We start from the raw sequence: 20,551 nt of genomic DNA, 5'->3' as shown, positions 1-20,551 counted from the left end.
GAGTGGCGTTGCGTGGGTGAGTGGCGTTGCGTGGGTGAGTGGCGTTGCGTGTGTGAGTGGCGTTGCGTGTGTGAGTGGCGTTGCGTGTGTGAGTGGCGTTGCGTGTGTGAGTGGCGTTGCGTGTGTGAGTGGCGTTGCGTGTGTGAGTGGCGTTGCGTGTGTGAGTGGCGTTGCGTGTGTGAGTGGCGTTGCGTGTGTGAGTGGCGTTGCGTGTGTGAGTGGCGTTGCGTGTGTGAGTGGCGTTGCTTGTGTGAGGGGGGTTGCGTCGATGAGGGGGGTTGCGTCGATGAGTGGGGTTGCGTCGATGCGTTGCGTGTGTGAGTGGCGTTGCTGTGTGTGAATTGCTGGTTGGGGGAGTGGGGGGGATGGGCGGGGGAGCAGCAGGCAGATGCGAGTGGAGCGCGCGCTGGAGAGGGAGGGGGTGGGAGGACTAGGCAGCGGGAGAGAGGGAGAAAGGAGCGCGAGGGAGGCGTTTTTAGATACATGAAGCCAAAATTACAAGTGAGCATGTTACAAAAGCAAACGTTATGTTACATGAGACAATAGTGACAGTTGTGCAAGTATCAAGAGCAACAAAATACAAGAGGTAGCAAACTATATGCAATAGCATATCTGAGGGAACACGGCCTGGGGGAAGCTGGCTGGGGAGGGGGAGGAGAAATGAAAGGAAGGCTGTGTTTGCGGGGAGAGAGAGGGGAGGTGCTGGTGCGGGAGGTGCTGGTGTGGGAGGAGTGCTGCTACGGCAAGGCTGTGTTTGCGGGGAGAGAGAGGGGAGGTGCTGGTGTGGGAGGGGGGAGTTGCTGGTGTGGGAGGAGTGCTGCTAGGGGAGGAGAAGCCCTGGCCGTGAATGCTCGTGCATGTTCACGTGAACTGCAAGAAAACGCCGGGCTGAAACCCCTTAGTTTGAAGAGGATTTTGCCGACATGAATTCGATCCTATCCATTCCTGCGGAATGGGACAGGCTCGACCTAAAAACACTTTCTATTGTTCCGAACCAGTACTACATGGCAGGGGTGTGCACAGCACCATGTGCTGCATACTTTAAGACAACTGAAAACGCAAGATATAGGTTTTGGTTTATGTTCAGGACATCCTCTTTACACTAAAAACTATATATATATATATATATATATATATATATATATATATATATATATATATATATATATATACATACATACATATATACATATACACACACTTTTTATTTACTTATTTATTGATTTACAAACAGTCGCAGTCAAACTATCCTCACAATATTTGACTAAGAGGGAAGATGCTCGGGCACTCAAAATGACAGTAGCTGGTGAAAATGCACCAGTGGTATGCACGGTATAGGGAGCACTTTTCTTTGATGTGGCATGAACTTCAGGAAAGTTGTAGTGTTTTTCCCTTCTCTGCCTCAATAAGTAATCTGCAGAGAGGTACTAAGGCTACCCTTTTCAGACGTTTGTCTATATGCTGAAGAACTTTCACCCTAGCTGAGTTAACGGATTACACTGTCCATTCTCCACTACTTTGTTAAGATGCTTACAAATCAAGAGAAGCTTTTGATCACTCACCTCAGTCAGGAATCTACATTTACAGATCTACTGAAAGCTCATGCATAGGTGGTCCAGTGTTCCTCCCTTTCCATCAGCCAACAAAAATCTACTTTGCATTTTGTAACCCGATTTCAAAGTAGAACATGTGAGACATAATGCAATTTTAAAATATTTTGTGGTACTGGGTTAAGCCCCAACTATCTCTCTAATGCATCCTTAATATATTTACTCTTGTCCTGTAATTCCCATTCAACTTGAATGTGGTCTAATTCCAAAGGCGAAGAGATGATTCAGAAGAGAGCTGCCTTCTCATCAAGACACATGCTGCATGGATCAGGCGGACTACTGGACAAGCCAACACATCTGCAACAATAGTTTAGTTGGGCACTGTTTTTCCATGGAAATATTTAGGCAAATAGAGGAATTCGAATTAACTGCAGTTGGGGCTGCCGCAACACCGGTGAAGATAATATCTGTCTCCAAACTAAATCAAAGTTTTAAGACACTGGCAAGTTTCTTCTCTTCCAAAAATATGTCCACCTTTGTTTTCCTGCAGTTTCCTTTTCCTTGCTGTGGTGCTGCAGTTTGAGCTTCTGCAGTCCACACTTCATGATGGTTGTGTAAGATTAAGTCCTTTAACCCACAATATTTCTTTCAGTTCATTTTGCTTCATGTTTTTCAATGCAGACTCTTCCACCATTTACATATCCTGTTTCCAATAATTTAGGGACAGTTGTATTTAGTGTCCCCACACACTGCTTGCCCTTCATTCTGAAACCTTTTCCAACAGCTATGAAGCAGCAGTTAGGGTCACCAATACTACTGCATGTCAAATAGAGAACTAAGTTACTCCTTTTAGGCACTTGGTTTTCCCTATATAGGAGTCACACATTCAAGTCTTACTGTAGAAGGTGAGTAAGTAGTGTGAAATTTACATACATCATTACACACTAATTAACAAAATAACCTCAATGTTATTTGAATGTTATAACTATAAGAGGAAAAGGACTTTTCTTTATAGTAAAGTAAAAAGAGCACTTAGAATTATGACCCAGGGGCGTGGCCAAGATGGTAGATGGTTGAGACATATTTCTTTGTCTCTCCGTTCCCGCCACCAAATCAGCATCATAAGGCGCCTTCCTGCCATCCATGAGCCTTCTTTGTGCCACATTCATGCTGCGGATGCTGTGGCCATAGCCCTTGCCCCGGCTGCTGCATGGTGGTTGGCCCTGCACCCTCCTATGTACTGTCTGCTGCTGTGTCCCAAATGATGACTCAGCAGCCATCGATGGAGTGAGTCCTACCACGTGAGACTCAGCCGACTTGGCTCCCGACAATGGGGTGCGGTCGTGCCCTTAATCCTGAGCAGCCACCATGTGGGGCCTGGGCAGCCACAGTCCTCTACTTTGCCATTGGCACCTACCGGGCAAGGCAGGAGTAGGAGCGGAGTTTCACCTTTCCATGCAGATTACCACAGGCCACCCTCCCCCGGAGATCTTTGGAAGACTGTCGCCGCACTTGAACAATCGCTACACGGCCTTGCTATTCCTGAAGGACAGGGGTCTCCTGGGTGGCCTGTTCACTTCACAGCAAACCCTTCTACTTGAGGTTTCCACCTGTTTGTGTTGCAAACAGCCCTGGTCCGCTTTGCCCCTTAGCCTGGGGACTGAGAACAACCACAGCTGAGCCCCATTTGCGAATATCACACAGACTTAAAGTCTGCCGCCGCCTGTACCTGGCTTTGGGACAACCGGCCTCGAGCCCAGGTCCCCTGCGTGGGGTGGAGTGTAGGGCCACGGCTATCTCACGCTACAGTGACATTTGTTTCCCACCCCCTTGCCTGGTCGGAGGCCTAGTCTGTCCCTTTGAAGCTCCTGGACGCTCATCTCCCAGGGGGCAGCCACTAACATATCCAGAGAGCACCCCTGCCCCCGGCAGCGAAAGCTGATATTATGGAGAGGAAGTGGCTGGAGCGGTCTACTTTTAGGTCAGCTCAGAGACAGAGATATGTTTAGGATTTTGTAAAGTGCATGGCTACCCAAGGGCTTAACCACGCTGATGAGTGCTCAACTGGATAACTGTGCATGGTAATGTGATAGTGGGGGAAGAACCAGGTCTTGAGTTTTTTTCCTAAAAGTGAGTTCACCTTCAAGTAATCATATACCGAGTGGGAGACCGTTCCATCACTTTGGTACCAGGTGTGCGAATGATCTTTTGATCCATCTTGCTCTTGTGACACTAGTAGTACTAAGACAGTGTTGTTGAGATGATCTTATGAGTCTCACTGGTGAATAAGAAAATACCAGACCTCTGAGCTTAACTGGACCTGTATTCTTTATGGCCGTATGGGTAATGCAGAGAAATTTGAACTTAATCCTAGCCAGTGAAGCTGTTTCAAAGACTCTTACTGGGACATAACTTGGGACTTTGAGAAGAAGGCTTGCTACCACATTTTGCACCACCTGAAGTATTTATTACATACTTTGGTGAGCCCACATAGAGAGAATTACCTTAGTCCAAACGGGAAACTATGAGGGCTTGAATCACAGTTTTTCTTAGATGATCTGGGATCAGTGCTAATATCTTCTTGATCAAGTAGACCAAAGCAGATGCCAGACACCTTTTTTGCTTGTTGTTCTATCCTGGGGTCTCTATCCAGCCACATTCTCAATTTTTTTATAGGGGATTTGGGATCGGGGGGAGGGGTTGCCCATGCAATTTGGTCAGCTATTCAGTGGTCTAGGTATGACCATGTTCTCGAATATCATTAGTTCCGTTTTTTTGCCATTCAATTTCCAACCGGAGTTCATCATCCAGTTGGCCACTCTTTCCAAGCAGGATACCAGTTGTTGATGTTCAATATTCAGCCCGTTTGCCAAAGAAACCACCAACCGAGTATCATCATCAGCATTTTATTTCTTTTACAGTGGATCATAAAACTGTAAACAAACAGCACAATAGATAAATATATAAAAACTCTATTTTTTATAAAACAAAAAATAACCATATGAGTTAAAAACACTATAAAAGGGCACTAGAATTAATTGCGCTTTCACTACTGAAAATGTAAAAATGTCAATCTCGAGTAGTGCCTTCATTTATAGGATATAAAATGTCACTCTACACATTATAAAAATTCTTGCAAGGAAACCGTGTCAGGCTTTATGAGCTTTGCTTGCTTAATTCAGAAAGCCTCGAGAAACTTGGCTACACAAAAACTATCTGGCTAGTGTCGCTCTGCAATATTCTGAATGTTTCCCTGAGCACCCTACAACCCAAAATTTTACACAGTGGAGCAATCCAACCTGGGCACATTTCACCACTTTGCCTTCTTTTCCTGTTGCCATCGGTTGGTAAATGACCGTATGGGTAGGGTACCATACCTTAATTGCAGATAACGTTTCTAAGCCAGTGGGGGGGTGGGCGGGGGGTATGGGGGGGGGATAATACTATTGTACAAATTTGACATTGTTTACGGGGATTGGTTTATGGTACCCCAACGGATAGGTCTCCCTCCTTCAGTAGCGACCAAATTGTCTTGGAAGGGGTTATCAAGACCTTGTTCTGTTTCTGCCATGTGAAAATCTTGCAGCAGACTCACTTTGTTCAGTATGTCTTTAAGCTCCTTTGTGACTGCCGGATCGGTGCTGTGTTGGGTACGAAAGCCCATCTGGGTAGGATGAAGGTCATTATCCTTCAAAAAACTGGATAGTGTCCGGTTGACATGTTTCTCCAAAAGTTTACCTACAAAAGGGAGTAACGATATGGGTCGGAGGTTGCCAGGTACTGCTGGATCTGGATGAGGTTTTTATTTTGTAGTGGTCTAAATACTGCATGCTTTCAGTTTTTGGGGACAAGTCCAGAGTCTAGTGAGCGATTGAGTAACTCAGTTAGAGAGGGGAGAACTACATCTATCACTTTGTATAGAATATGTGGGTGTTCAGGGTCTAGGGGATATCCTTCCAAGCCTTATATGGTTCCCTGTACTCTACCTCTGATGGCCCAAGCGGGGACCCCTCAGACAATCTCCATCTCCACTTACTTCCTGCCAGACACAGAGGCTGAGGCTCTGGAACAACCCTTACGAATAGGTCATTTGGGCTACCGCCCACTTGAAGTGTGGCTCACTGGTTAGAGGAGGCAGACCTGGAAGCAGAGGTCAGCCCGGGACCAGGGTTCAATTCCCGGCTCGGCGGGGACTTGAGTCCTAAAATGTCCATGGACTCGACAATTCTCGCTCCGGTGCCTACTCGATTCACGGGTTCACACTCTGCGACTCTGGGCAATAGCTTGCTTAATCTCCACAACGGCCCCTCGCGACGGGATGCCTGGCTTTCACCTTGCGGATACCCTGCTGGGGTTATCTCACAGGGGAATACCAGGACGGGTTCCCTAAGCAAGCGCTTAGAAACCGCTTGGTGATTTGCGCTATATAAATTCCTGTACATTTATATTTACAAAGCTAAAGAAGTCGCCTGGGACCCATTGCTTTAGCACCCAATTAAAAACAAGCATTGGAAATGCAATAGGTCTCGCAATAACGCGAGTCTGAACTATTAGCATTGTAAATGATAATGCCCTTTATTTTTGCGTTCTGGTTTTTGGAACATAAATAAAAGGCTTTGTCATTTACAAGGCCTATAGCTTAAATTTGCGTTAAAACGAGACCTATTGCATTGCAATGGTGGTGGTGCTGCTGAGTTTTCTCTGAATCTGCACCCACAATCTGCACCCACAATCTGCACCCACAATGTGTAAGTGGCGTTGCGTGGGTGAGTGGCGTTGCGTGGGTGAGTGGCGTTGCGTGTGTGAGTGGCGTTGCGTGTGTGAGTGGCGTTGCGTGTGTGAGTGGCGTTGCGTGTGTGAGTGGCGTTGCGTGTGTGAGTGGCGTTGCGTGTGTGAGTGGCGTTGCGTGTGTGAGTGGCGTTGCGTGTGTGAGTGGCGTTGCGTGTGTGAGTGGCGTTGCGTGTGTGAGTGGCGTTGCGTGTGTGAGTGGCGTTGCGTGTGTGAGTGGCGTTGCGTGGGTGAGTGTGGTGTTGCGTGGATGATAGTGGGCTTGCGTGGGTGTGAGTGGCGTTGCGTGTCTAAGTGTTGCTGTGTGGGTGAAAGTGGCACAGAGCCTTTGATGTGGCCTGGCGCAGGAGAAATGCTGCTGCTGCTAATTAAATACAAGAGTGGCCGGGAAGCGGCCGGGAAACACAAGTACGGCCGGCCACATAATTAGGGGAGGAGAAGCCGCACAGCACACGCTGGGAGAAGCCCTTTGATGTGCTGTGCGGCCGCGATGCGCGCTCTGTGCTGGGGGAGGGCCATTAGCCTGAACTCGCGGCAAGATCAAACGAAGGGTGGGAGGGACATTGAGGAACAGATGGCCATGAAAGTGTATGGGCCAAAAGCGCGTGCCTGTGGCCACGTGCACTCGAAGAAAACGCCACGAAAAAAAGCGGTGGTTTCACAATCAGTTCGAGCACTTGAATTCTCGCCATTTCCCATTCCTTCGGAATGGTAAAGGCGAGACCTAAAAAAGAGTTCTGCCTTGAGTTAGCCCCCCTACTTATCTGTCTTTACAAGTCCTAAGACAACTCCAGCTCCCTCGCTGACTCCATGTTGAAAGTTATTTCGGTCAATCCGATACCAAGCCAGGACCAGGCCATCTGTGGGTCATATAGACCTATCTCTCTCTTGAACATAGACGCAAAGTTGTTCACTAATATCTCACCTGATAAAGCCGGAACACGAGGGACTCATAGCAGCATTCCAATGGGGCGATAACACCAAATGCCTGCTGCACTTCCTAGACAAAGTTTATAGGTTATGGAAAGAGGCACTAGACTCCTCTCTCACCATGACATGCCAGATCAATGCCATCGCCTCCATCAGCTTCAACTGCCTTCGCATCCTCCGAAAGACCTTCAAATGGATCCTGCCCCCTCCACCCCCTACCCCCTCCCCCAAACACAGAAAAACTGTCACCCACGCACTCATAACCAGCAGACTGGACTACGGAAACGCCCTCTACGCCAGCATCAACAGGACCCTTCTACACAAGCTCCAAACCATCCAGAATGACACGGCCAGACTCGTCCTCGGGACCCCTCGGCACAAACGTATGACGCACCACCTTTGAGACCAACACTGGCTCCCGGTCGAGTAGAGAATAACCCTACACAACATCGGACCCAAATACCTCAACAATAGAGTCTTCTTCCACGAATCCAAAAGAACTCTCTGATCTGCTGACCTCGCCCTAGCGGAGACACCCCGCATCCACAGAAGCAGAACAGGCGGAAGGCCATTCTCCTACATCGCAGCCAAAACCTGGAACGAGCTCCCGGTCAGCATCATCCGCTCCCCTAACCTGCAATCTTCAGGAAGGACCTCAAGACCTTGCTCTTCAATCGAGCCGGAGCTGCCGAACCCCTCGCCCCATACCCCCAGCGCCTTGAGACCCTCATGGGTGAGTAGCGCGCTTTATAAACCCCTGATTGATTAAGGCTCTACTTCTCTCCATCGATGCCGAGAAGGCCTTCAATCAGGTTTACTGGTCTCACCTTTTTGAGACACTGCAGAAATTTGGCCTTAGTGAGAGATTTTGCAGTTGGGTCGGATGAGTGTATAGTGCCCCCTGAGCTTCAGTGTAGTGACATACACCCCTTCCCTTTACAAAGGGGCACACTCCAAATAATTTCGCTATATACAGGGAGGCTTTGGCACAACAGCAGAGAAACAATCCGATCATTGCTGGGATCCCCTTTGGAGGTGATCACCTTGTCAGCCTCTACGTTGGTGATATAATTCTATCGATCACCCACCCAATTTCCTGCTTCCCGCTGTGGTCGTAGATATCCAAGAAAGAATAGCGTGACCCTTGATTGGGTGACGTCCCCTAGTTACAGCTAAATCCCAGTGGAAGGGTTGTAAAGTTCTTCACTGTTTGGAAATGTGAATCTTCTAAACCAAATCCAAAACTTTCATGTTCCAAAATTCTTTATTCTTTATCATAGTGTTGTTTTTATGTCTTCAAATCGGTTCAAAAACAAATCAATGGCATCCAGCCTTATACCCAATAATTAATTCTCCAATGCATTTCGGCTAATGGATAGCCTTCATCAGGGACTGGGTTCTACAAATCAAAGAAATGTAATCACGTATAAGGGTACATCAGAGTACATATATGGTCAAATTATTACTCATTTCATAGGTACACACACAATCGTTAGATGCCCGTGGTAAGTCTATTTCGTGAAACAAAGTAATGAACATGACTATAATCGGGTGAAATAGTAAGGAAAAGAAAACCACGTTGTTTCGAGTGAGTTAGTTAGAAACGATGTGTGCTCATGTAAGAAAGCCTGGTAACACCCTAATTTGAGAAGGAGGAAAAAATATAATAAAAACGTCTTTCTAAGATGGCGGCCAGGGACCTCCAGAGTTAAGTCCGCTTTCACTGTCTATTAACTTCATGGCGATTTAGTATCACCCGACACACTAACCGTGTGAACCTCGTTCTCCCCAATCGGCGGTTATGAACGTTCGGAACTCTTGGCTCCACGAGTAAGCACACGGGATTAACCTTAACCTTTAATACTTTCGGTGAGCGGGTGCACGCGTTATGCAAATAATGGTCTGAATTTCACTGACCTTGATTTAATCACGGGATCTACGTAGAGCTTTAGTTTAACCCAGGTCACAACTGGTGATTGATTTTCATGGCATTTGACGTAATCATCCTCTGGCGTTTTTATTATATTTTTTCCTCCTTCTCAAATTAGGGTGTTACCAGGCTTTATTACATGAGCACACATCGTTTCTAACTAACTCACTCGAAACAACGTGGTTTTCTTTTCCTTACTATTTCACCCGATTATAGTCATGTTCATTACTTTGTTTCACGAAATAGACTTACCACGGGCATCTAACGATTGTGTGTGTACCTATGAAATAAGTAATAATTTGACCATATATGTACTCTGATGTACCCTTATACGTGATTACATTTCTTTGATTTGTAGAACCCAGTCCCTGATGAAGGCTATCCATTAGCCGAAATGCATTGGAGAATTAATTATTGGGTATAAGGCTGGATGCCATCGATTTGTTTTTGAACCGATTTGAAGACATAAAAACAACATTATGATAAAGAATAAAGAATTTTGGAACATGAAAGTTTTGGATTTGGTTTAGAAGATTCACATTTCCAAACAGTGAAGAACTTTACAACCCTTCCACTGGGATTTAGCTGTAACTAGGGGACGTCACCCAATCAAGGGTCACGCTATTCTTTCATATACTAGTACTCCATGACGGAGAGTACACCCTAGAGCACGCAACAACAGATTGAACACAGGTTAATTTAGTGTGCAAGCGTGACATAAAACTGTTGTCGTAGATATCCAGACATTCAGCGAGGTCTCCGAATTTAAAGTAAACAGGCAGAAATTCCAGATTATGAACCTCTCAGTCTCTCCCCTTCAAGAGCATATCTTGCACTACATGTTTCCCTTCGAATGGGCTAAGGACGCCATTTCGTATTTGGGTATTAAGCTGGTCTCGACTCTCCCTAAGACCTTGGCTTTTAAATATACCACCCTTACTTCTCAAATATGCGGGGACCTGTTCACATGGAACAGTCTCTGCCTTCTTTGGATGGGTAGAATAGCACCTTACCGTGAATACTTTACTGGTTCAAAACCCTGCCTCTGACCCCATCACACGCTGCCTTTCACTCCCTCCAATTGCACATCAACAAATTCTTGTGGGAAGCCAAAAATCCCCACCTTCATCAACACGTGCTTTACCACTCGAAACAAGATGGTAGACTGGCAGTTCCTCTACTGCTCCGCTACTATCAAGCTACACAACTCAGATTTCTGGAGGAATGGAAGTGCCAGCTCTCTGAAAAATATTGGTTCATGGATCAAGCAATCGCTGGTTCCAACATATGATAAGAAGTCTGGTTGCCACGTAAACATGGGGCTTTAGGCCTCTACTCCTCGCCAGTGATTAGCTCTACACTCAAAGCGCGGGACTCTAGCACTCAGCAGTTCTCACAACTTTCCTCTCCCCGATGACCCCGATTTTAGCTAACCCAGATTTTAATTAGGGATGGAACAAGAAATGTTACAGCGAGTAACAAAGAGGGTCGCAAAAATAACGGGATGCCTCTTTGATCTGCAAGGGCAAATCTCCTTTGACCAGCTCAAGGCTCATTATTCTTTGGCAGTCATAAAATGGTATTATTCCATATTTAACTGATAAATATGCACCCAAACTTTGATGCTCGTTGTGTTTTAGCATATTAGCAGGCAAATACAACAAAACACACGTCCGAGAGGTAAATATTATAAAATACAAATATATGTTAATATATGCCTGTATTTAAGGAAACGTCTATCTGTTTTTAAATACCCATGGTATCCAGCTGATGAGCAGCAGTTCTGGAATTCATGAAGGACAACATGGAGAGTCACTCAAAAGAAGCACAATTTTCCGCTTTTAAAAATAAGTACAGACAGAAAATAGATTGTTTTCGGTCTGTAAGTTATCTGTAAAAATCAGTAAAAATGGAAGCCTTAATTATATGCCATGCTTAGCAAAGAATCTTCCCCAGCCAAATCCAAAGGGCAGACAATATGGGAGGCGGAGCTCGGAGGATCCCTTACCTCCAAGGAGTGGGAGGATATTTTCTACAGGGTACTTCACACAGCACATAACATAACCAGCACTGAGAATGCCAATAAAATTGTCTATTACTGGTATCTGACCCCAGCGGAACTCCACAAATGTAAAGCAGGGCGCTTGAAAGAATGCTGGCGGGGTGCTGAGACACTGTTCCCCCGTCTATGGAATTGTCTGAAAGTCACCTGTTACTGGGATCAAGTATTGAGGGACATCGACTCGGCCTTTAACACTTCCATCCCAAGGTTCCCGGCATACACTAACCTTGGACTCCCAAACCCCCTGACTTATCCGCTATGCTCCAACCGGAGGAGGCATATGGCCCTAGCCTTCGGGGCGGTTCAGCAAATTATTCTTTCACTCTAGGGCACAGATTTGGCTCCCGACCACACATTCTGGCTACATTAATTCTGGTTTATCTGGGGGATGGATGAAATGTCCTTGTGAGTAGATCTGACCTGCACCTCACATCCTGACAGGTGGGCACCCTTAATTCAAATTCTTTCCTCTGAGTTTGGAGAACTGACATGCCCGGCCTATCTACAGCTGCTCCGCTCGATCCCCTCTTAGACCCCTACAGATGGTTAGGCGCTATTGAGAATCCTGCGAAGGGTTGTAGGTGGAAAAGCTGTGATACGAGCACTATATGTTTTATTGACAGCTGCCGGACTTTGGTTGTAGGCTAAGTGCTGTATAATGTCTTGATTGGTCTTTAATAAACATAATTGTTCCATAAAATTATGACCCACATCTTTAGCTGCTCATTTAACTGACCTGTATCTAGAAATTCAAGTCTGGTTTGAAATGATACCAATGATACAACCAGGAAAAGGCCTCAAATAGCACCCAATAAACGTCTGTCAGGCAATCGTGAGCTATCAAATGCTAGCAACAAATTAGCATCTTAGCTGGCTCTAGATCAACGACAAAGGATATTTCATCAAATCAGGTCATGTTCGAACATCTCATGCTGAAGAAATTAAGCGTATACTGTTTCACAACTGTTTTTGCAGTCCTGCCTGTCTATGATGCCTGCCAGTGATGTCCAAGCCCAGCACATTTCCAAGTTCTATCATGTCATTAACTCTTCCCTATCCAACTGAAGGACAGATTAGGTGGCTCGATACTGATAGCGATAAGGCATGGATTAAGCAACAAACAAAGCTGCAAAACAAAATTCTATTAGTTGACTAACTTAAGTCATTAAAAATATTGTTAACTGATTCATGTTTTTAATTAGCAAGTATGACTACATTTGTCAAGTTTTATCGTCAAGTTCTGGGTGTCCTTCACTCAAGCACAAAAGAAATGTTAAAGCAAGTGCACTTACAATGCCGCCCTCTGTCGCTAAGTTGACTTTGGTCCTGGGCAGGAACTCAGGAGGATTTGGGTTAATGATACATTTAGCAAGCGGGCTCCATCGCAACTGTAGCAGAGCTTTGAACTGTCGCTGCGTAGACACTAGGCCTCCGATCACTTCACACATCACGAGCTGGTTTCGGGCCCCTGCAAACTTTCCCTTAGTTTGGACAGAAAGGTGACATGCTGTGTATTTTTCACCAATCCCTAAAATCGGATTAAAATGAGGAATAATAAAAAGCCACATAAGAAAAATGAAGTGTTTAACATCATAGATTACATTATCAGGAAGTTGAATGAACAGGTGCCAAGAGCTTTTCACTACCAGGCTCTAGAAAAAACAATACATAGTGAGCATTAAAAACAAACTATGCTGAAATACAAAAAACACTCCCACTCATCACTTCAATCACAGGTATTTGAAAGAGATTTTGAACATGCCTACAGTCCAGAGGAGCAGTGTCCAACAAACACTGATGTACAGAATGATCATGCAAAGCATACAGGTGAAAACACTGAACCGGATTTCAGCCTAGAGGACAATCTGGCACAGAACATCATGGCAATAAAGATTACTAACATTCTTAATGTCATTGTGAGAAGTTGGCCTGATATGCAGTGCTCACTATTCTAGTGATCACTATGTATCAGTCCAAACAACCCTTCTTGATGATTGGTTGTAAGTCAACCTTATAGACCAGCTATCCTAGTAGCATGGATACGAGCAGTCTAAGGCTAAGACTCTCGAGGGCGTGTTAAGCCAGCTGTTTTACCATCACATTACCCCTTGAACACCCAGTGAAAGGACACCACACAAGTTGTTATGAAAATAAACAGTGTATTTATTTATAACAAGACTACCCTGGCTCTTTATGAGACAGGGAGCTAAGCACACAACAAAACTCTTATAAAAATACTTCAAGTCGCACAATTTACACAAATGCCCGAGGGGCACGAAAAACCATATACTACAAAAGTGGAATGCGAATTACTAGCAGGTAAGTAACGATTCTCAGAGGCTTTGGGATCGCTAGGACTGGACTACTGAACCTTTAGATTACTAGCAGGAGGCCTAGGGAACTCGGGTGCAGAGTGTGCACTCTCACGCGGGATGCGGGACAAAGTCTATGGAAGCTAGAATTCACAAAGTTAGTGTTCTCGGGCGAACCCGACTAGGTAGGTCAAAAACGAAAGTGGATCTGGACCCTTGGATAGTGAGGCTATGCTGAGGCACCGAAATGCCGAAGTTACCTAGCCCAGGGGCTGCAGCTGCATAGGTCTGAAAAGACGTCGGGATTCTCCGTTGACGAACCAGGAGCCTGAAGGAAAGGAGTTGCTGGCAGGCGACCAGTGAAGATTGTTCGGGTGATCCAAGCCTGGATCGAAGGTAGATGACACCTGAAAGCAGAGGGGACCAAGTTCGTGACTACTAGCCAGTAGTCAGGTGGCACCAGGAGGGCACCGGATGGTAGTCACCTCGACTAGGTGAGTGGGCGACGCTGGGCTCTGTAGTCTCACGGACCAGGAGGCGTTGTCGGCGACCAGGATGGAGGTACGAGCTGTCCCACGATGGATGATGCTCTCGACGTCGCTGGACCCAGGATTGGGGCAACAAGTCTTGGCAAATTCAAGCCCACGCGGTGGACCTAAAATGGCGTCTGGAGTGGACCAGGAGGGTCCGGGGTGCTCCTCTCTTGGAAGGGAGCAAGGGCCAGTCTGGAGCAACCAGACCAGCAACAGTGATGTCGTCGGGCGTCGTTAAGAAGGCCACAAGCCAGCGGGCTAGTAGCCAAACAACGCGGCGAGCAGCAAAAAGCAGAAGGGCCCCACGCAGATCGTGGATATGCTGGGAGGCTGAACTTCGGTGCTGGGGCTGCTCAGGGTCGGGGCTTCTCGGACCCCAAAGCACTCACCAGAGGATCTCAGGAGCACTAAAAAAAGTAACTAAGTAATTCCAAGAAACATAAAAACAGGTACAAGTTTAATGCACACAATCCGCTTGCCTATGGAGGCTAAGCCACCACAAGGGTAAAAAAATCTTTAAAATGTCTCACTGCGTTCAGAATTTCCAGCGGTTAAGAATGACCACCAAATGAATTATTTATTAACTATCGCAGGCGTTCGCGGTTCCGCCTATGGGTGCAGATACTATACACTGCGCCCAGTGCTAGAGTCCGGGTGGGACACAGCAGATCTGGCGAGTGGCGCCTGGGGAGGGGGGACACGCCAGGGGTGCCCGCTCACCCCCCTATTGTTCACCTTAGCAATAGAGCCGGTGGCGATTTTGTCATGCAGAGATCTGGGGCATTAGGGCATCACCACGCGTGGGACCTCACATGTTATATCATTGTATGCAGATGAGGCTTTATTCTACATCTCATCGCCCTGGGAGTCGGTCCTGGAGCTCCTCCAGATGCTAGAGGAGTTTGGTGGATGCTCGGGATTAAGGATAAATAGGCACAAATCATTGATATTCCCCCTCGCTCGATTGGCGGGCCTTCCAGGGGTGCCCTTCCTTTGCTGGGATTGCGGTGGGAGACGGATCATTTCCGGTATTTGGGTATTCAGGTGACAGCGCAGGATGCACAGATACAACAGCGCAACGTCTACAAGGCAATTGATGCATTGAAACGATCTTGAGTTTCCTCAACACTCTTTCTCTGTCTTTAATGGGTAGAGTGGCGATGGCTAAAATGGTGGTGCTACCCCACTGCCTGTACATGTTACAGAATGCACTATTTCACATACCAAAGCAGATATTTAGGACGCTGGACTACATAGCAGTAGACTTGTATTGGTCAGGCCACCATAGTAGAGTGGTGCTTGCCACATTGAATCGCACATACAAGGTCGGTGGGCTAGAGGCACTGAGATTAGACCCTCATTATTACGCAGCACAGTTACAATACGCTGCTAGGTGGTTTGATGAGGGCGACAATTCGGAGAAGAGCCTGCTCAACGGTAGGCCACCAGCAGCCACCCTGCCGTTGCTGCTTCTGGAGGGAGCAGGAGTCTGACACAGTGCCATATGGGGTTAGGCAGACCGCAAGCACCTGGCAGACCTTTGTGGAGCGAATCCTAAAACATGCTCCATTCTACAGGAACTGTCGGTGTGGGAACCACCACTGATGGAGCTGGGGTGAGACAAACATTTTTGTGTACCCCCTGTGAAATCACACTTGCATAACTATAATCAATCTAATCGTTTGAAGCATGAATAATTAATCAACAATAACACATTGAGACATCGACATTACACGTGGGTATTAATCGCTATTTGCAAAATAATTAATTCATTAACAATTGTGAATAAGTCATATTAATGTAGTGCTATAACACGAAAACCACATGTATGTGTTGCTTTGTAAACGTGTATGTCTCATCGTGGCTAAAAGAAAATGAACGCGGTTGGTAAGTATATAAAGCTATGTGTATGAATGTGCTTCAGCCAGGTAACTTACTAATGGGAATATTAGAAAGGCGGGTGGTTAACAGTGAAAATAACAATTCTATATTTTAATATTTTATTTGTGTTTGTTTTCGCACTATTTCTCATTGAGGCCTATGTGGCAGGGTGCGATAAATGGCTGCTGACTGCAAACTTGACAGTGGTCGAAAGAAAGTCTCAAAGCATGCTCATAAGAGAAATGGTTGGATCCGTGATGAGCCTGGTACACTGAGCAAATGATGTCAAGGCCAATCTGACATGGCAGTGCGAGAGGATGCCAAAAGTTTCTTAGCATCCGAGACCGTGAGAACGGGAAAGTGATGTATCTATTGCTTCAACTAAACTGAATGACAAATTAAAAAACTGAGATGACATCTATGTGAAAGAGCAGAATGACTGTGCATTTTGGAAAACCGGTTCTACCAAGGATGGATGAGGTGATTGTTGTCACCCCACCTAAGTGACCAATCAGAATGGATAATGGACTCTAACAGTTTCAATTTTAGTCAGATAGTTAGTGAAAAAGGGTATAAAAGATCTTGTTTGAAAAGGGTGAAAAAAGCTTGCTCCTAATTTTACTTTGCACCACAACATGCGGTCGGTCTGATTGATTTTTATGGTACCAGAGACTTTAACATTTTTGGACTTTAATTTTTGCAGCAATGAAGATGACCGATTGCAGAGATTTTATTTTGAGGCGTTAAGAAACTAGAGAGGCAGATTGAGACTCGTGCAACTGTTATTCTCTCATGAGTTAGGTAATATAATTTCTGATTTATTTCTTCTTTTAACATGCACTAAATGAATGGCTAAATCTTCGTTTCATTTGAATAAAATAAACTTCTGTTTCCTAAATGAATAGATAAAATTACTTTTTTTTAAATTTTAAAACTCGAGTTGTGTTATATTTTAATTAAAAGTCATGACAGAATAAATGCTAAAGTTTTATTTGGATTACTATGATAAAGCAGGTCTTAGTCTCCATCAACTAACTTCTACTAGATGATCTATTGACCCAATAGTGCCTCCACCAAGGCACTCCTAGTGGAGTACCTTGGTGTAGGGTTTTCCAGGTACCATGTTGGTATATAATAGAAGCTAATGTAAATAATGTATAACATTTCAACCTAGGTACCCCGCTAACCAGCAGCTCTAACTCGTTGTCACGGACTCGGATGTATTGTGTGTGTGATGTGTGACTCGCTGTGTTATGGGCCCCACCGATGAGTAAATAGTGAATACATCTGGATTAGGTGAAATAGGTATTAAAGGTAGTTAGAGAGACACTCTGGATCACCACCAATCAGGAGAGTGATGGCCAACATGTCCTATCGGGCTTGGCGGGCGGGGGGGGGGGGGGGGGGGGGGGGGGACCTACACCCGGGCGAGAGTTTTATCATATATGAGCACGCATGCTGCGATTTTGGGCAATATCTATGAATATCTACAATGCGCTGCACTCTCTAACATATTCAAAGAAATATGGCCCATATATCCCTCGATCCAGTCGCACACCCAGACCCTGGACATAATTCTCACATGCGGAACTGACAGGCGCCTCATATCTCTGTTGTATAAGGCCATGAGGGAGGATGTGAATGACCCTCTCCCAAGGGCATTTGCAACATGGTACACAGACACCTCTGGGGATGGGGACTGGAAGATGGTGGGCGCTCTCTCACACACACGATTTCATGTAATGCCCACTTCTGACTTATTCCAGTACAATTATGCACATCGTACATACATAACCTCAGAGAGAATACAACGCATGGCTCCAGATAAACCCAATGCATGTCCCAGGTGCCATAAGGAGTGAGCTAATTTCCTGCATCTGGCCTGGGAGTGCCACTGGGTACGACGCTTTTGGACAGAGGTAGTGGAGAGGGTCAGAAGTAGTGTTAGCCGTCGTGTACAATTGACGCCAACCTACTGTCTGCTAGGGTTAATACGCAAACCTACAAAAGAAACCAAGATGGCCTATAAGCTTCAGCAACTACTACTAGTGTTAGCGCAGCGTAGAGTAGCAATTGTCTGGAAGGGTGTGGGGGCGCCTAAGGTCACAGCGTGGCTGAGGGATGCATGTGAATGGGCCTTAGCAGAGGAGGTGCACATGTAAAGGTGTCAGAGATGAGACACTAGAACGAGGTTGGCACAAAGCCATTTGCTCTGCATTATTTCACTCCAAGGGCTAGGATCCTCACTTACTTTGCATTTATGTAGCATTTTTGTTTTTTGAGAATGTAAGCATCGTACCACAAATGTCTGAATTGAGACTTATTACGCCTTGAAACATGTTCAAATCTATGCGAAGTAAAGTTTACCAGCAGTGTCAGAATGCTTGTACCGTGATGTTTACTAAGAATCATATGTACTCACGTGTCTCGTTTAACTGGGAGCGGGTAAAATGCGCCACATGGCCGATGTAATGAATGGGCTGGCCACGCATCTCACCATCCGCACAGTCGCTGCTCTGGGACTTCACTAAGAAGATCAGGTCGTCGTCCTTCACGTGACACTGCTTGGCCAGATCTGCGTCCCGAATCCAAACTGCAAGTAACAGGAGGGAATAAGTCAATAAACTTGTAAAACATTCCCACAGCAGCCTCTTATATAACTGACTTTTATGCAGGGAACATATATCAAAAAGTTGTTACATTATCTTTTGGAAAGGTACAATATTAAGATGTACAAGTTAATTGCATTCGGTAACGATGTATCTGGTAGACTATTCTAGACGCAGATTTCTTAACGTAGAATTATGCCCAGGCGTGAGACTGGATCCGGAAAATCTTTTGCCACAGTATCTTTGCGCTCCAGAAGACGGCACCACGTGACTCCGCCCAGACGTCCGCGTACGTGACGTCAGCAAGGGTCACATAAGTCCCACCCCGGCGCGCTGGCCTCAGTTTTCTTCGGAGAACTTTTCCGCTCCACAACGCGGAGCCATCACAAACAAAACAGAGTATGGGGCAGTGTGTGAAAAAATCAGTGAAACAGAAAGTGAAGAAGTGAATGGTGAGGAACAGCATCATTAGAGACGGCGGCAGGCCCTGTGTTACTGAAAGTCACGAAGGGGAAAAAGCCTAGCACCGCTTCTGAGAAGCAACCCTGCAAAGCAAAGGCAATATCCACCCTGGAGGCAGAAAAAACGTGTGAAAATTGTCATAGCAGACGACAGAAGTCTGCAACCACAATCTATAACAGTGAAGAAGCAACAAATCCAGAACAGATGAGTAACGATAAATTACCCCAAGACAACACCATCAAGGAGTCTTGTATCCCCTGTAAAGAGCTACGGGCTGAGGCGCAGTCAAAAGACCTCAACCCAGAGGACTGCAGAGGAGTCAGAAACCCAAAGCAATGAAAAAGGGAGATTATGAGTAGGCCCCACACAGGAATAACCAGGGTGTAGGGATGCAGAAGTACACATGAACCAACCGTCCAAATACGAGAAAGGAAGGGGTGGAACAATTAAACAGAACAAAGCATCTCGCCAGGGAGGAAGTGAAGAGGACACTCGCAGAAGATAAAGCCACCCAGAGGGAGGCGAGTGCAGAAGACCAAGCTGAAGTCCAGCGCTGGACTTATGCAGCAGAGAGGAGTGACAGAGCACCTCCTCCCACATTGACCGTCTTTGGATACTACCAACACGGATTCGACCAGCCACCGGGAGGCACCACATCAGGCTGAGACTCCTCCTCCTGATTCACATACTGTCAACACCCACACACCTGTCTTGAAAAAGACCCGCTGCGACCACCGACTGGGGCGCACAAGGGTCGATACGTCGACGCCCACCTTAGGTCCAGAACCTCCTGGATCCCCTAAAAGAACACTAGGATTCCTTGGATGAGAACTAGCTTCTGGCCAATCCAACTCTTGAACATAATTGTATATATGTATTACTGTATATCACTGTACATTGCCTTATGCACCAAGCACCTTTCACCAATTGTCCCAAAATTTCACCTGTTATTGACGGTCAGATCATGAATCAAATGTTATCATTGAATGAAGTAATTTAGATGTAAAATGAATGAATTCTGATATAAAATTACATGAAATCATCGCTTGGCTACATGAACTTTATCATTAGATTGCTTGAGCATTTATTTCTCATTGAATATGTGTATCAGAGAGCTTTTTAAATCTCAAATTGCATTCAATAGCATTGTCAATGTAATGTGTCTTACCCAACAGAACCACTATTGTGTTTAACCATTAACTACCCAGGTTCTGAGGGACACAGGGTTACCCCTTTTATTTAATCAGAGCTACACAATAGCTACAAGAACCCCACCTAGGGTATGACACGTCCCAAATCAAAACATGGGAACACCTCTTAGGGAAAAAACCCAGCAGCAGAGATCAAGAACACAAAGGACCTGTGGGTAACATCACAAGCGGCTTACCAATCAGCCAAAAAGTACACAGATGGTCCAACCTGAGGACCTATACGGCTTCACTAACAACCAAAAAACCCACACAAGCTAAAGGGCTGTACCAGCAGCCAACAGTA

The 20,551-nt window shown here is 45.8% G+C and overlaps 1 protein-coding gene across 1 annotated transcript in view; it reads right to left on the bottom strand.

Moving 5' to 3' along the window:
* Positions 1-20,551, bottom strand: part of SETX (senataxin) — a 570,564-nt gene that overhangs the window by 177,791 nt on the left and 372,222 nt on the right. Inside the window, exons 11-12 of the mRNA XM_078646176.1 lie at positions 18,409-18,579; positions 12,553-12,788 (exon numbers count right to left, since the gene is read on the bottom strand). Coding sequence (XP_078502302.1) covers positions 12,553-12,788; positions 18,409-18,579 — 407 coding nt within the window. The remainder of the gene's footprint in view (positions 1-12,552; positions 12,789-18,408; positions 18,580-20,551) is intronic.

Source organism: Lissotriton helveticus, chromosome 5_1 (assembly GCF_964261635.1).
Source record: "Lissotriton helveticus chromosome 5_1, aLisHel1.1, whole genome shotgun sequence".
Taxonomy (NCBI): Eukaryota; Metazoa; Chordata; class Amphibia; order Caudata; family Salamandridae; genus Lissotriton; species Lissotriton helveticus.
The sequence above is the reverse complement of the archived record's forward strand: the minus strand, read 5'-3'. Positions and strand labels throughout refer to the sequence as shown.